Raw genomic sequence first — 17,009 nt, 5'->3', positions numbered from 1 at the left:
GAGCCACCTAATTTTATAAAAACAGGGAAAAATTCAAAATTTGATATTAATCAATTGAGTCTCTTAATCTCAGGGTTGCTACGGAGTTCTTGGTCATAGTGAACAGTGATTCAAATTGTTTATACACACACACAAGTCAAATAACCAAGCTCTTTAGAACATGAAATGTTTATTTAAAATAAGCTCTGTGACAAATGTTTATCATATTTACATGTTTTGTTCCGTAAAATAATCTCCACAAATAAACACCACTTTATGATTTTTGAAGCATGAATGCAGTTGACATAAGTAAAAAGCTAAGGTTAGGCTATAAACAAACTAAACTATATATAGTCATGCCACCGTGGTGTAGTTTGTTTATCCTGTTTATCCTGTTTGTCACCGTGATGAAGTTTAGTAGTCTCATTTAGTCACTTGTTAGCAACCACCTTTTTTAAGACACATAAAAGCTTCAAAATTCACTGGTGGGATATTTACTGACGCATTTTATAACATCTCTTCAGCGTGTGTTAACCACAGACCTTATTTCAGGCATCTAACTGAAAACCCATTGACTTCCAGAAGAGGAAACAGGAAGTGCTAAATTGCTAACTCATTTCCGTGTTTTAGGATTCATTCCTGTAGCACTTTATAAATAATAAGTTAGTTCCATAAATGTTGAAGTTGAAAGAGTTTCAGTAAGAAATTTAATGTATTTAAAATAAAAAATTGAAGAGAAAGATTAAATATTGTATTTTTTAAAGCTGGTTGTATAATTATCTTTCATTATTTGTATTCTTCGTAATTCGTCACCTGAACATTTGACAGATTTATGTAAAGAAACAACCTCATACACAAACTACAGAATAAAAACTGCTGGTGATTTAATTACACATCATGTGAAGCAGCATCCATGTGATGTACATTTTATAAAGATATATTTGATTTAATAAAAAACCCATGAAACTAAATTGTACTGCTGACATTTCCTTTATTTTAATCACAAACTGGACATTGTCATTTATCATTCATATTATTGATCATGAATACACTACAAAAAATATCATATACAGTTTGAAGAAGCGCTGTAAGAATTAAAGACTGAATCAAAGCATGTTTATATTTTTATGACCCATACTGTTGACTTGATTCTGATATTGTATATACTTGTGTATATATTTACACCGTATTGTTAGACTTTATATTTACACTTTTTTATATTTACACTCTTCTCACTTTGTATTGCAACTGCTGCACAGCAATTTCCCTCAGGATGAATAAAGTTTTATTTTATCTTAAAATAAAACACCATTAAAACAAAAGATCCAAAATTGAAATAACTCATCAGAAGATCCTAGAAAATATAAAAAACTACAACTAATGATTGAAACTACTATATAATGTTGTTTGACTCATAACAAGATGCTGATAACCAGAATAATTAACAGCTTTAATCTTTAAAGTTTGTCTCCTGATGATGTGATACAGATTTTGTAGCCACAATTTCTTGTGGATTAATCTTAGTTACCGTCTTTAAAACATTTTTGCTAAACAACAAATCCTTAATTTCTCAAGGTATTTCCAAAAATGAATTTCAGATATAAAAAAATGTTTATGTTCATGTTTTTACAGTAAGTTGCATTAAAACAATAAAAGAATATTAATTAACTTGGGACAGTAGAGACAGTAGAGAAAAACGGTTTCTGTGACCCTCAACAAATCATAAAAAGATAACAATCAATCAGAGCCAAAATGTGTTTTGATAAACTGAGACTCTGAGTGTAAAGTGTAAAACACTGAAATCATAAATCAGAGCTGCAATAACTGATCAGAAGATCCAGAAATCTGACAAACTAAAAATGTTGTCTGATGATGATAAAAGTTAAGGAGAGACACTACAGGCAGAAACATTGTTTTTCATACACTGGTCAATTTTGACATTTTTGGGCTATATTGCTTCAATAACACGTCTTCTTTCAGACTAGTGGAAAGAAAACATCCATAATACACATTTAGGTGTTTATTTTACTACTTTGTCTATTTGCGTCTGTAGATTTCTCCTAAATTCACCAAAAGTTATATTTAGATAATGCCTCATTTGCATATTTAAACTAATCAACTAGGGACGTTTCATGGTGATATCTATTAGTATAATATTTTACCCTATTCACCTGTAGAGTCTCTCCTTAAAGAATCACACAGCTGAAACAAAGTGTTTGGTATAGTGGATACAGTAGATGTTATATTGTGGTCTGATTAAACACAAGATGATGATAACCAGGTTAATAAGTAAACTGATTTGGAGCTGTATGAAAGTTTAAGACCTGATGATGTAATGCAGTTTAAGTATTGAGTAAATATTATTTCTGTTATAACTGTTGATTGTCTTGATTATATTAATGAGATCTAGACAGACAGTGAAGTCAGATTAAAATCTGAATTGACACCAACGTGTCTGAACATCACAGAGAATCTCAGTTTGACTGATTTTGATATCAGCAGTTTTAGCATCACCAGCCAGTCCAATAAGGAACCATGGGAAGAGTTTCTCAGTGAAAGTGTCTCTGTGAGTGTAGATGTGAGTCATGTCTTCAGGGTCGTAGAAGGACACCTCCCCCCTGTCATAGTCCAGCTGGACTCTGATCCTCTGGAGACTCTTCTTCACTCTGACTGTCTCACCAAGACCATCAGTGTATTTTCCACTGCGATGAGTTAAACTCCAGATTCCATATTTTGGTGAGGAATATAGCTCTCCCTTCCTGTCAGCTGACTCTTTAGCCAAACCTACAAGCCAGTGAGGATGGTCTCCCACCTCCACCTCCCAGCTGTGTTTCCCTGAGTTGAAGCCCTCAGAGCCCAGAACAGTGGGATACTTAGTGAATCTCTCTGGATTGTCAGGAAGCTGCTGCCTTGTGTCTCCAAGTCTCAAACTGGTCAGATCATCAGACAGATAGAGCCTGGGGTGTGCAGTGTTTGGGTCCAGAATGACAGGACTGAAGTGGACCTTGTCCTTCATCTTCTCCCAGACTCTGAAGGACAGGTTGCCCAGGTGTTTGGCCACATCTATCAGCGCTCCTGAGACCAGCTGTGGATCTGACAGTGAGCACTGGACTCTGGCTCTGGTCTGAGTGGCTTTATAACTGCTGAGGAAGGGCATGTTGTGTTTCTGCAGGTCTTCTTCAACAGCAAAGATACTGTCTGACAGAGAGGAGATGTGCTCCTGAATCATCTTCATCTCTCTGCTGATAGTCTTCCCCTTCTGCTCCTCTTCCTCCCTCAGAGCTGCCAGTCTGGACTCCTCTTCCTCTTTCAGGAACTGGTGGAGCTTGTTGAACTCTGCTGTGATCTGCCTCTCTGTGGTCAAAAGCTGCTTCTTGGAGTGTTTAACCATTTTATCGTATGTTTTCTCTACTTGTTTGTGTTTGTCCCTCTTGTCCTGTAGAGACTCTAAGTCAGATTTCAGCTGGTCCTTCAGGTCACTGACTGCTTGTTCTACAGGAACCACCTTGTGACTCTGGTGGAGAGAAAACTCACAGACAGGACACACAGCTCTCTCTTCATCCTTACAGAACAGTCTAGGCTCTTCTTGATGTTTACTACACACCTCCACCTTCTTCTCTTCTTTTTCTGTCTCAGATGATCCAGCTTTCTGTCTCTCAGCAAACGAGTCAGACAGTTCCTTCAGTGCAAAGTTCACTGCTGGTTCATCTTTTGAGGATTTTCTTTTACAAATAGGACAGTTTTTGTTTTCAGCTTGTTCCCAGAATTTCTTCAGGCAGCTTGAACAGAAGCTGTGGTTGCAGCTCAGAGACACAGGATCTCTGAAAGTCTCTGAACACACATGGCAGTTCAGGAAACTTTCAACAAGAGCAATTTTCTCAGCCATTTGTCTTGGTATCTAAATTGTCTTTCAAAAGCAAGACTCACCGAGTTACTGTCCCGTCTCTTGATTGCTTCAAATAATCCAAACGTGTGTTTTCCAGCAGAGATCTCACACCCTGTGATGGCGTCTCAGCTCTGATCAACAATGTCAAAATCTACTTTCATTTACACTCACCTCTGTCACAGGGTGAATTATTATCAGGAAATGCTGCCATGTCATTATGTTACCAGCAGATGGTGTCAGGATGTCATTCAGAGTTCAACACTTTCCTCTTGATTAAGAACAATAACATTTCTTTTTAAATATATAATAAATTTTAATAGACTAAACAAAATAAAATGCAAAATATATATAAATAATTGTGACTTCTCCTGTTTTGTTTCGCTAAATAAATAATAGAAATGTTCATAAAATGCCAAAAACAAGGAGAGGATTGTAATGTTTTAGTCTAGCGAGGACTGAACATTTCAACAGGCTGACTGACACTAAACCAGTTGCATGACTTTGTTAGTTTCATCCAGTTGGACTAAATATATAGCACTCTCTAAACCTGCACTTATAGGAATTAAACTTGTTATTTACTTTTCATTTCATTTGCTTATTCTCCTATTCATCACAAGTCAAAGTGGTCAAATGTCTGTGCAATACAAAGTATTTTCCAAAAACATGAGAGAAAACTCACTAAAATGACTGTTGTTTTTCCACATTGTGTCACAGTAAATGTACAAATAACAATCATGATATAAAATCTACATAAAGTCTCTCAACCTGACTGTATTTGTTTTACTTTCTGGCACACTTTCTCTCTCATTCATTCATTCATTCATTCATTCATTCATTCATTCATTCATTCATTCATGAGTTTTGATGATGATGGTACAGCAGCACAAAATAAATGCTGGCCTCTTAAGAGCTGGAAAGACTCATGTCTGAGATATAATTCAATCTGAATCATGTGTTTGAGATGATTTGACTCATTTGGTGCCTGATGAAGCAACAACAACATCAAGAGACACAGCAGTGATGCATTTCTTAGATACTCTGGACATAAAGTATGTTGACGAATACACATTAAAAGAAAAATCTATCAGAAACTACTAAGAGGAGCTACTATTGATCAACCTGTGCAGCAAACAACAATATGCATGTAAATAAGTGACAGAAATAAAATGTTCAGTGTTCAAAATAAGCAACAAAACGTGGACTTTGTCTCCATCGTGTGGTGTTTTACGGGAAGTAAAATGTGTCCATGCAATCACACATGTTGTATACATACTGTACATTCAGTAATGTTGATGACATTATGCACATGTGAGCATGTTGTCCCTGAAAACTGCATTCAGTTGGTTACAGAATTAATCAAATGTAAAAGTGAAATCATTTCTTAAACAATGTTGTCTTCTTGGAAATGCTTATCCATCTCTACAGCCTTCATACACTGTGTTAGCATTATACAGTCCTGCTGACTGACTCAACTGGTTTAAAGAAACACATCTTTATAGTGAACATCTTAATGCTCCTTAAGGTCAGTTTAGACAGCCATCACTACATCTCTGTGTATACAACCCTCAGTGCTCCCTCTCTTCAGTGAGGCTGTCTAGAACAGACTGGAGTATCAACACACTGTTACGACTTCAACTAACAAAGCTGATCAACAACTGACATGATTCTGCTTGTTTGTTTGTTTTTTATATGAGATTATAATGATGCAGTGAAGTTGTAGGAGGGTAAAGTTGAACCATCTTTTAAATGTGATTTCTGACTGTTTCTAATGTTGACAACACACACAGTGAGGTACAGACCAGTGTGAGAATCAAAACAACTCCATCTAAATTAAACAAGTTGCTCAATTCATTTATTCCTCACATGTTTTCAGCTATTTAGCCGTCATCAGGCTGCTATGAGGTTGTTTCTACAATCAGTTAATTAGTCATGTGGCTTTACAGAAATAAATAAGAGTGGTGCAGGGATGATGAATTAATGTAGGCCAACCTGGAAGTCAGAATCACAAAGCCGATGGGATTTTTACATTGTCAAACTTGCTGCTTTCCATCAGCAAGTGCTCATCTATTGGAAGTTAATTTACAAACATAACTTTACACCACATAACAAACCTGTGTGGAACAATAGACACATTTTGTGGAGTAAAAAATCAGAGTACATAGTGGTTTGGAAATCCAAAGGGATTTGGGCTGTAGCCCATTTCATGGATGAGAGTGGAAACTTGTGACAGCATGAAGAGTTTTGTTAGAAGTTCTCAATCCAATGTACCATTAAGAACTATAATAGAAAGATAAAAGCCGTACCAGCTTCCCTTAGATCAGGGGTCAGCAAGCTTTACTATCAAAAGAGCCATTTTAGGCAAAGAAAAAAAAAAAAACCTGTCTGGAGCCGCAAAATATTTGAGCATTGTGATGAAGGTAACACAGTTTATAGTCTAAGTATATAGTATATAAGTCTAATACAGTGAGGGCCAAAGTGCAAATGTACTACGGAGTATTAGGGCCACATTGAGGGAAAAAAAATCAGAGACTTCCAGAAAAAAGTCATAATATTACGAGAAAAAAAGTCGTAATATTACGAGAATTGAGTCAAAACTTTATGAGAATAAATTCAGAACTTTTCGAGAAAAAAGATAAAATATCACGTAATATTACTACTTTATAATATTATGATTTTATTCTCATAATATTACGACTTTTTTTTCTCGTAAACTTCTGACTTTGTTCTCACATTACAACTTTGTTTCTCGTAAACGTATGACTTTATTTTCACAATATTACAACTTTATTCTCGTAATATTATGACTTTATTCTTGAAATCTCAGATTATTTTTTTTCCCTCAATGTGGCCCTAATACTCTGTCGTACCGTCGTACATTAGACCTACAACATGATACATAAAAATGAAAATGTAAACAAAAAACAGTTATTCATTTCCATTTTTATAAATCCACAGGGAGCCACTGAAGAGGAGCTAAAGAGCCTCAAGAGGCTCCGGAGCCGCAGGTTGCTGACCCCTGCCTTAGATCAATGGTGATAGAGGACATGTTGTATTCAAATATCTCCCCTAGTCTAAGACAGCTCTGTGTAGAAGGAATTGATTTGTGTGACAGCAAGATTACCAACAAAGTTATTAGTAATATTCTGTTAAGAGAATACTTCCCTAACCCAGTCAGGAGAAATTATGTTTTCAAGGAATTTGAAGCTGAAGAGTTTAAGATAATACGGAGAAGATCTATTTCATTCCCTCTCCCTCCTAAGGTGAAAGAGGTGAACTTCAAAATCCTGGATGAGATTTACCCAACTAACAAATTCTTAAGACTGAGGTTTAACTTTGATGTGAATAACTGTGTATTATGTGAATGTGAAATTGAAAGTTTGGAACATGTGTTTTTTTAATGTGAATCAGTGAAGTTTTTCTGGAATGACATGCAGAGCTGGCTACAATCCAAGAGGACTGAGCTGTCACCATTCAGAGAGAAAACGGTCAAATTTGGTATCTTTGCTGCGAATCCGAATTTGGATTTTGTTATCAATATTTCACTTTTATTAAGCCTCCTGTTGTCCTCGGGTCAAATTTGACCCGTTTTCAAACTTCATTATATCATAAATATGGATTTCTTTAATCTAATTACCCAAAAATAACATGGATGGTTGCCTACTCAAAACAATATTCTGACTAAAAGTTTACATATACCAGTATGTTATAATACATCAACATTATGTTCCTCTGATAATAACTTTAGTCAAAATAATTCACAATATCTGGTTGTTTTTTATACTAAAAAATGTGGTATATTTCACGGAAATTAGGATTATTAACCTTAATTTCCCCCCAAAAAGTGTAAAACTTAATAATTAGGAATGAAGTTGGCCAAAAAGGTGTATCACAGAATTGGGTGATAGTTTATACTGTATGCTTTATAAAAAGTCAAACCAGACCGGGTTCATTTTGACCCGGGAAGACAAAAGTTGCATTGTCGACGGACGGGAAGAAACAGGAGGGTTAAGTACATTTTTATACATTAATGCAGATAACTCAAAATTAAACCCTGTCTGACTATGAAGAATGAGTTAAGACTGCTAAGTAAATCTTTGTCCATTATGACTGACTAAAAAAGCTGTTAAATTATTCTCTTTATTTGATATGTACAAATTAATTTGAGATGAGCACTGTTTCTTTTAATTTATGATATATACTATATATATATATATATATATATATATATATATATATATCTCATTTATTATTTTTATTTCTTGTTCCTTGACCAGTTTTACTTTTTTTTATTCTATTTGAATGTTTTTTTTATATACAGTATATCATAAATTAATTGTTGAGATTCAAAACTAAAACGACTCATCAGAAGATCCCAATAATATCAAAAACTTAAACTAATGATTGAAACTACTATATAATGTTGTTTGACTCAAAACAAGATGCTGATAACTAGAATAATTAACAGCTTTTATCTTTACAAGATAAAAGCTCGACACAAGATGTTGTTGTGTTTCAAACACATGGGCCAGACGTGGCCATCGAACAGGCTGGGGGGGTCTGGCACAGTGTAGTTCCTAGAGCACTAGGAAAGTTACAAGATGTACATTTTATAAAGATATATTGGATTTAAATTTTATATAAACAAAACATGAAACTAAATTGTACTGCTGATATTTCCTTTATTTTGATCACAAACTGGACATTGTCATTTATCATTCATATTATTGATCATGTATACACTACAAAAAATATCATATACAGTTTGAAGAAGCGCTGTAAGAATTAAAGACTGAATCAAAGCATGTTTATATTTTTATGATCCTTACTGTTAACCTGATTCTGACATTGTATATATTGTATATATTTTGGACTTACACCATATTGTTAGACTTTATATTTACACTCTCCTCACTTTGTATTGCAACTGCTAGACAGCAATTTCCCTCAGGATGAATAAAGTTTTATCTTATCTTAAAATAAAACACCATTAAATCAAGAGATCCAAAACTAAAATAACTCATCAGAAGATCCCAAAAATATCAAAAACTAAAACTAATGATTGAAACTACTCTATAATGTTGTTTGACTCAAAATAAGATGCTGATAACCAGAATAATTAACAGCTTTAATCTTTAAAGTGTGTTTCCTGATGATGTGATACAGTTTTTGTAGCCACATTTTCTTGTGGATTAATCTTAGTTACCGTCTTTAACACATTTTTGCTAAACAACGAATCCTTAATTTCTCATGGTATTTTATAAAAAATTAATTTCAGATATAAAACATAATTGTGTTCATGTTTTATCAGTAAGTTGCATCTTAAACAATAAAATAGTGTTAATTAATTTGGGATTGGAATTCATTTTACTACTTTGTCTATTTGTGTCTGTAGATTTCTCCTAAATTCACTCAAAGTCAGAATTAGATAATGCCTCATTTGCAAATTTAAACATAACATTTCAGAAACTTGTAATACAAAAAATAATTGTCTTAATGTCAGTAATCAACTGGTGAAGTTTCATGGTGATATCTATTAGTATAATATTTGACCCTATTCACCTGTAGTCTCCCCTTAAAGAATCACACAGCTGAAACAAAGTGTTTGGTATAGTGGATACAGTAGATGTTATATTGTGGTCTGATTCAACACAAGATGATGATAACCAGGTTAATAAGTAAACTGATTTGGAGCTGTAGGAAAGTTTAAGACCTGATGATGTAACGCAGTTTAAGTATTGAGTAAATCTTATTTCTGTTAAAACTGTTGATTGTCTTGATTATTTCAATGAGATCTAGACAGACAGTGAAGTCAGATTAAAGTCTGAACTAACACCAACGTGTCTGAACATCACAGAGAATCTCAGTTTGACAGATTTTGACATCAGCAGTTTTAGCATCACCAGCTGACATAACACAAAAATATGGGAAGAGTTTCTCATTGAAAGTGTCTCTGTGAGTGTAGATGTGAGTCATGTCTTCAGGGTCGTAGAAGGACACCTCCCCCCTGTCATAGTCCAGCTGGACTCTGATCCTCTGGAGACTCTTCTTCACTCTGAATGTCTTACCAACAACATCAGTGTATTTTCCACTCAAATGAGTTAAACACCAGATTCCATATTCTGGTGAGGCAGATCTCGCTCCCTTCGTGTCAGCTGACTCTTTAGCCAAACCTATATTCCAGTGAGGATGGTCTCCCACCTCCACCTCCCAGCTGTGTTTCCCTGAGCTGAAGCCCTCAGAGCCCAGAACAGTGGCAGAATATGTGTTTCTCTCTGGATTGTCAGGAAGCTGCTGCCTTGTGTCTCCACGTCTCACACTGGTCAGATCATCAGACAGATAGAGAATGGGGTTTGCAGTATTTGGGTCCAGAATGACAAAACTGAAGTGGACCTTGTCCTTCATCTTCTCCCAGACTCTGAAGGACAGGTTGCCCAGGTGTTTGGCCACATCTATCAGCGCTCCTGAGACCAGCTGTGGATCTGACAGTGAGCACTGGACTCTGGCTCTGGTCTGAGTGGCTTTATAACTGCTGAGGAAGGGCACGTTGTGTTTCTGCAGGTCTTCTTCAACAGCAGAGATACTGTCTGACAGAGAGGAGATGTGCTCCTGAATCATCTTCATCTCTCTGCTGATAGTCTTCCCCTTCTGCTCCTCTTCCTCCCTCAGAGCTGCCAGTCTGGACTCCTCTTCCTCTTTCAGGAACTGGTGGAGCTTGTTGAACTCTGCTCTGATCTGCCTCTCTGTGGACAACAGCTGCTTCTTGGAGTGTTGAATCACTTCATGGTATGTTTTCTCTACTTGTTTGTGTTTGTCCCTCTTGTCCTGTAGAGACTCTAAGTCAGATTTCAGCTGGTCCTTCAGGTCACTGACTGCTTGTTCTACAGGAACCACCTTTTGACTCTGGTGGAGCGATAACTCACAGACAGGACACACAGCTCTCTCTTCATCCTTACAGAACAGTTTAAGCTCTTCTTGATGTTTACTACACACCACCTCCACCTTCTTCTCTTCTTTTTCTGTCTCAGATGATCCAGCTTTCTGTCCCCCAGCAAACGAGTCAGACAGTTCCTTCAGTGCAAAGCTCACCCAGATATTATTTTTAGATGATTTTCTTTTACAAATGGGACAGTTTTTGTTTTCAGTTTGTTCCCAGGATTTCTTCAGGCAGCTTGAACAGAAGCTGTGGTTGCAGCTCAGAGACACAGGATCTCTGAAAGTCTCTGAACACACATGGCAGTTCAGGAAACTTTCAAAAAGAGCGGTTCTCTCCGCCATTTGTCTTGGTATCTAAATTGTCTTTCAAAAGCAAGACTCACCGAGTTACTGTCCCGTCTCTTGATTGCTTCAAATAATCCAAACGTGTGTTTTCCAGCAGATATATCACACCCAGCGTCAGCGTTAGGGGCGGGCCATAGGGGTCCAGGCCCGTCCAAAAAGGTCACTGTGCCTCCTCAGCTGAATTCTCTCCTGACAAAAAACTAAACTGAAATAACAGCTAAGCTATTAGTAAAAATTAATTAATTCAGTTTGGTAATGGAAGGACTTAACACTGCAATGCAAAATAAAGCACAAAACAGTGATAGTTTTGCATTTAGGAAACAACTATGTACTTGGGCTTGATTACATAGTTTTCTATTGGAGTGTCCTAACTGGCTGTGAGCAACACGGCGCTGCACAGCGCGGCGTGACGTTTTGTCTGAACTTCTATCGGATATACGGTTCCTATTTTTTCCTGTCACTCATATTGAGAGGAACGGCTGATTAGTTTAGATACAATGAGCCGAGAAAACCGGGTCAGTTGTCCTGGATGTAAATGAAAATATGAACTTGATTACTGACACTTTCAGCACAGGCATTGACGCTCACAGTTATATGTAATAAAGTTCACTAGTGAAACTTTATTACGATCTACCTGTCAAAAAACACAACAGCAACCTCACTAATGGTTCAAATAAAACACGAACACACAGCGCAAAGAGACAACTATGGAAACTCTGGGAAATATGAGCCGTCACTACAATATTTCAGTAAGAAGCCTCGTTTTGATCCGCTCCGTTTGAGTGTTTTTTTTTTTTTTTCTTTTTCAATCTAGCTCAATAGAAAAAAATGAGAGAAAGTAGACCTACAAACCTGGTGCATTAAAGCACAATTAGGACCAAGAGAGTAAAAAGCATCCTGTGCTCCTCTCACATCTTACTTTTTTCTACCTGTTTGGATTATTCTGTTCAGTATCATGGAATAAAACAATGGACTAATGTTACACTACAGCAGGCTGAGCAGGGACAACAACTGCTGAGTGAAACATCCACATTTAGTCTTTATTAACTTAAATTATAGTTATGAAGAAATCAGTCAGACTGTTATATTAATGTGTTGTTTAACCCCCTGTTTACTTTATCTCGGCACCCGAGTGTGCACATTTTGACCCTGGCAATAGCAAGACACAGGGCGTGCCAGGGCGTGCCTGAGGAGTTATCTGTAGCCTACAGTACCTCCTCATTTCAAAACAGAAACCAAGATAAGGTGGCAGCTGGCTGGAGAAGATCACTAGATAACAATCTACTCACTCTTAGCTATATCGTATGTTATTTCCAGTAAATATCAAAAATAAAACGTGTGTTTTCTAATGAAAACAACATGTTTTTACAGTAAGTTGCATTAAAACAATAAAAGAATATTAATTCATTTGGGGAAAACTGTGGAAGTTTCATGGGATATTTATTAGTTAAATATTTTACCCTATTCACCTGTACAGTCTCACCTTAAAGAATCACACAGCTGTAAATAAAATGTTTACAGCTGTGAAGGAGCTGGGAAGAGTTTCTCAGTGAAAGTGTCTCTGTGAGTGTAGATGTGAGTCATGTCTTCAGGGTCGTAGAAGGACACCTCCCCCCTGTCATAGTCCAGCTGGACTCTGATCCTCTGGACACCCTTCTTCACTCTGAATGTCTCACTAAGACCATCAGTGTATTTTCCACTAAGATGAATTAAACACCAGATTCCATTTTTTGGTGAGGCAGATCTCTCTCCCTTCCTGTCAGCTGACTCTTTAGCCAAACCTACAAACCAGTGAGGATGGTCTCCCACCTCCACCTCCCAGCTGTGTTTCCCTGAGCTGAAGCCCTCAGAGCCCAGAACAATGTGATAATTAGTGTTTCTCTCTGGATTGTCAGGAAGCTGCTGCTTTGTGTCTCCACGTCTCACACTGGTCAGATCATCAGACAGATAGAGCCAGCGGCTTGCAGTGTTTGGGTCCAGAATGACAGGACTGAAGTGGACTTTATGATAATCACATGCAGTTTGGGGCAAGTCACAGTCAAGTCATCACACTGACACACTGACAGCTGTTGTTGCCTGTTGGGCTGCAGTTTGCCATGTTATGATTTGAGCATATTTTTTATGTTAAATGCAGTACCTGTGAGGGTTTCTGGACAATATTTGTCATTATTTTGTGTTGTTAATTGATTTCCAATAATAAATATATACATACATTTGAATAAAGCAGCATATTTGCCCACTCCCATGTTGATAAGAGTATTAAAGACTTGACAAATCTCCCTTTAACGTACATTTTGAACAGTTAAAACATTAGATTAATTTGCGATTAATCGTGATTAACTATTTTAATTGATTAACAACCCTAGTTTTAATATCTTTTTCACTTTATATATTTTCATTGAAAAACCCCTCAAAACTACTGTAAATCCTAAAAACTAAGCAGTGTATCTGTTCTTACTTAAGGTATGTAAGATTGTGCCAGATCATAATCATATATAACCTAGTTACAGTATTTCTTTTCAGGGATAATCAGGTAATAATGATGCATGAAGAAACAACCAACAACATTAAAGTTGATTTACTTCACAGCACTTTATATGCACAGGTTTTTGTTTTTTTAACGTTTAAGTTTTACTCACAAACAGACAGTTGGTTGAAATAAACTGACTTCTGTTGAACATGCTGGGCAGCCTGCAGGGAAAGGTGCAGGCTTTGTTGCCCCCTTGTGGAGACAAAGAAAGGGAATTTATGTCCACACACAACTGTAACTGAATGTGTGAAGGCCCATCTGTGAAAATGTACTGTACTGTATATGAATATAAAATGTGTAAAATGCAATATGAAAGCCGTCAGCCATCCAGTATCTGAAAAAAGCCGAAAAGCAAGAAGGTATAAGTCCTACTGGAAAATGGAGAGGAATCAGAATTTGTTTTGTTGTTTGTTTAAGTCATCAATTAGATGACTACTTTGTCCATGCACACTGAATATCACACTTTTCAGTAACTATAATGCATCTGCTTCATCACAAATTCAACATCAACTTTCACCACTGGAGGTCAACAAAAACAAGATTCTCTAAGGAGAGACACTACAGGTGAATAAGGCAAAAAAATTGACTGATAGATATCAACATGAAACTTCCAAAGTTGATTACTTACATTAACACAATTATTTTTTGTAATACAAGTTTTCTGAAAATGCATGTTTACATATGCAAACCAGGCATTATCTTACTAAATATGTGATAATTTAAATACATTTCCAGAACAGAAATGTGAACATTGGATAAAAACTGTCTCAAAATTCTTGTTTCATTTTTTTTGACACATTGGAGTCAAATGTTTTTACAGAGGGGATGTTGGATATCTCTTTTCATCGCTCCATAAATCAGAAAATACTGTCAAGAGTAATAAAAAAAAAAAAACAATTTTCGCCATGTTTATATGAATAAAATGTTCTATAAATCAGGCTGTGAATGATAAATGAACAAACCCCTCTGTAAAAACCTTCAGAATATAGATAGGAATGAAACTAGAAAGTTTGGTGAATGTAAGTGCTACTGAAGTAGAGATTTCTGGCTCTGAATCTGAGAAAGTACTAATTTTGAGAAAACTGCCTTTAAAGATATGGATTGTTAAATTCCATACAATTTGTAAGAAACTATAAGTGAATAGGGTAAATATCTTTAACTAATAGATATTAAATGAATAATGCTGTAGCGTTATTGCATAGAGCATATTGATAATCAATCATTAATTAATATCAAAATATATATCTCTAATAAATAACTCAAATTTATTAATCATAAACCCATGAATTGTAATAAAATGTGAAGGAGAGTGGTGACACTCAGCTTCAAATATCACACACAATTAGTTTTAATATCAGAATTTATCCAGGAGCCACCTAATTTTATAAAAACAGGGAAAAATTCAAAATTTGATATTAATCAATTGAGTCTCTTAATCTCAGGGTTGCTACGGAGTTCTTGGTCATAGTGAACAGTGATTCAAATTGTTTATACACACACACAAGTCAAATAACCAAGTTCTTTAGAACATGAAATGTTTATTTAAAATAAGCTCTGTGACAAATGTTTATCATATTTACATGTTTTGTTCCGTAAAATAATCTCCACAAATAAACACCACTTTATGATTTTTGAAGCATGAATGCAGTTGACATAAGTAAAAAGCTAAGGTTAGGCTATAAACAAACTAAACTATATATAGTCATGCCACCGTGGTGTAGTTTGTTTATCCTGTTTATCCTGTTTGTCACCGTGATGAAGTTTAGTAGTCTCATTTAGTCACTTGTTAGCAACCACCTTTTTTAAGACACATAAAAGCTTCAAAATTCACTGGTGGGATATTTACTGACGCATTTTATAACATCTCTTCAGCGTGTGTTAACCACAGACCTTATTTCAGGCATCTAACTGAAAACCCATTGACTTCCAGAAGAGGAAACAGGAAGTGCTAAATTGCTAACTCATTTCTGTGTTTTAGGATTCATTCCTGTAGCACTTTATAAATAATAAGTTAGTTCCATAAATGTTGAAGTTGAAAGAGTTTCAGTAAGAAATTTAATGTATTTAAAATAAAAAATTGAAGAGAAAGATTAAATATTGTATTTTTTAAAGCTGGTTGTATAATTATCTTTCATTATTTGTATTCTTCGTAATTCGTCACCTGAACATTTGACAGATTTATGTAAAGAAACAACCTCATACACAAACTACAGAATAAAAACTGCTGGTGATTTAATTACACATCATGTGAAGCAGCATCCATGTGATGTACATTTTATAAAGATATATTTGATTTAATAAAAAACCCATGAAACTAAATTGTACTGCTGACATTTCCTTTATTTTAATCACAAACTGGACATTGTCATTTATCATTCATATTATTGATCATGAATACACTACAAAAAATATCATATACAGTTTGAAGAAGCGCTGTAAGAATTAAAGACTGAATCAAAGCATGTTTATATTTTTATGACCCATACTGTTGACTTGATTCTGATATTGTATATACTTGTGTATATATTTACACCGTATTGTTAGACTTTATATTTACACTTTTTTATATTTACACTCTTCTCACTTTGTATTGCAACTGCTGCACAGCAATTTCCCTCAGGATGAATAAAGTTTTATTTTATCTTAAAATAAAACACCATTAAAACAAAAGATCCAAAATTGAAATAACTCATCAGAAGATCCTAGAAAATATAAAAAACTACAACTAATGATTGAAACTACTATATAATGTTGTTTGACTCATAACAAGATGCTGATAACCAGAATAATTAACAGCTTTAATCTTTAAAGTTTGTCTCCTGATGATGTGATACAGATTTTGTAGCCACAATTTCTTGTGGATTAATCTTAGTTACCGTCTTTAAAACATTTTTGCTGAACAACGAATCCTTAATTTCTCAAGGTATTTCCAAAAATGAATTTCAGATATAAAAAAATGTTTATGTTCATGTTTTTACAGTAAGTTGCATTAAAACAATAAAAGAATATTAATTAACTTGGGACAGTAGAGACAGTAGAGAAAAACGGTTTCTGTGACCCTCAACAAATCATAAAAAGATAACAATCAATCAGAGCCAAAATGTGTTTTGATAAACTGAGACTCTGAGTGTAAAGTGTAAAACACTGAAATCATAAATCAGAGCTGCAATAACTGATCAGAAGATCCAGAAATCTGACAAACTAAAAATGTTGTCTGATGATGATAAAAGTTAAGGAGAGACACTACAGGCAGAAACATTGTTTTTCATACACTGGTCAATTTTGACATTTTTGGGCTATATTGCTTCAATAACACGTCTTCTTTCAGACTAGTGG

The 17,009-nt window shown here is 35.3% G+C and overlaps 1 protein-coding gene across 1 annotated transcript; it reads right to left on the bottom strand.

Annotated features, from left to right (window-relative positions):
• Nucleotides 1-2,407: 2,407 nt before the first annotated feature.
• LOC141770103 (zinc-binding protein A33-like) lies at nucleotides 2,408-3,987 on the bottom strand. Its single transcript, XM_074639766.1, has one exon. The coding sequence runs from the start codon at nucleotides 3,863-3,865 to the stop codon at nucleotides 2,408-2,410; it is 1,458 nt and encodes a 485-aa protein (XP_074495867.1). The 5' UTR covers nucleotides 3,866-3,987.
• Between the last annotated feature and the right edge of the window lie 13,022 nt (nucleotides 3,988-17,009).

Source organism: Sebastes fasciatus, chromosome 6 (assembly GCF_043250625.1).
Source record: "Sebastes fasciatus isolate fSebFas1 chromosome 6, fSebFas1.pri, whole genome shotgun sequence".
Taxonomy (NCBI): domain Eukaryota; kingdom Metazoa; phylum Chordata; class Actinopteri; order Perciformes; family Sebastidae; genus Sebastes; species Sebastes fasciatus.
This window is presented reverse-complemented; position numbering and strand designations above follow the sequence as displayed.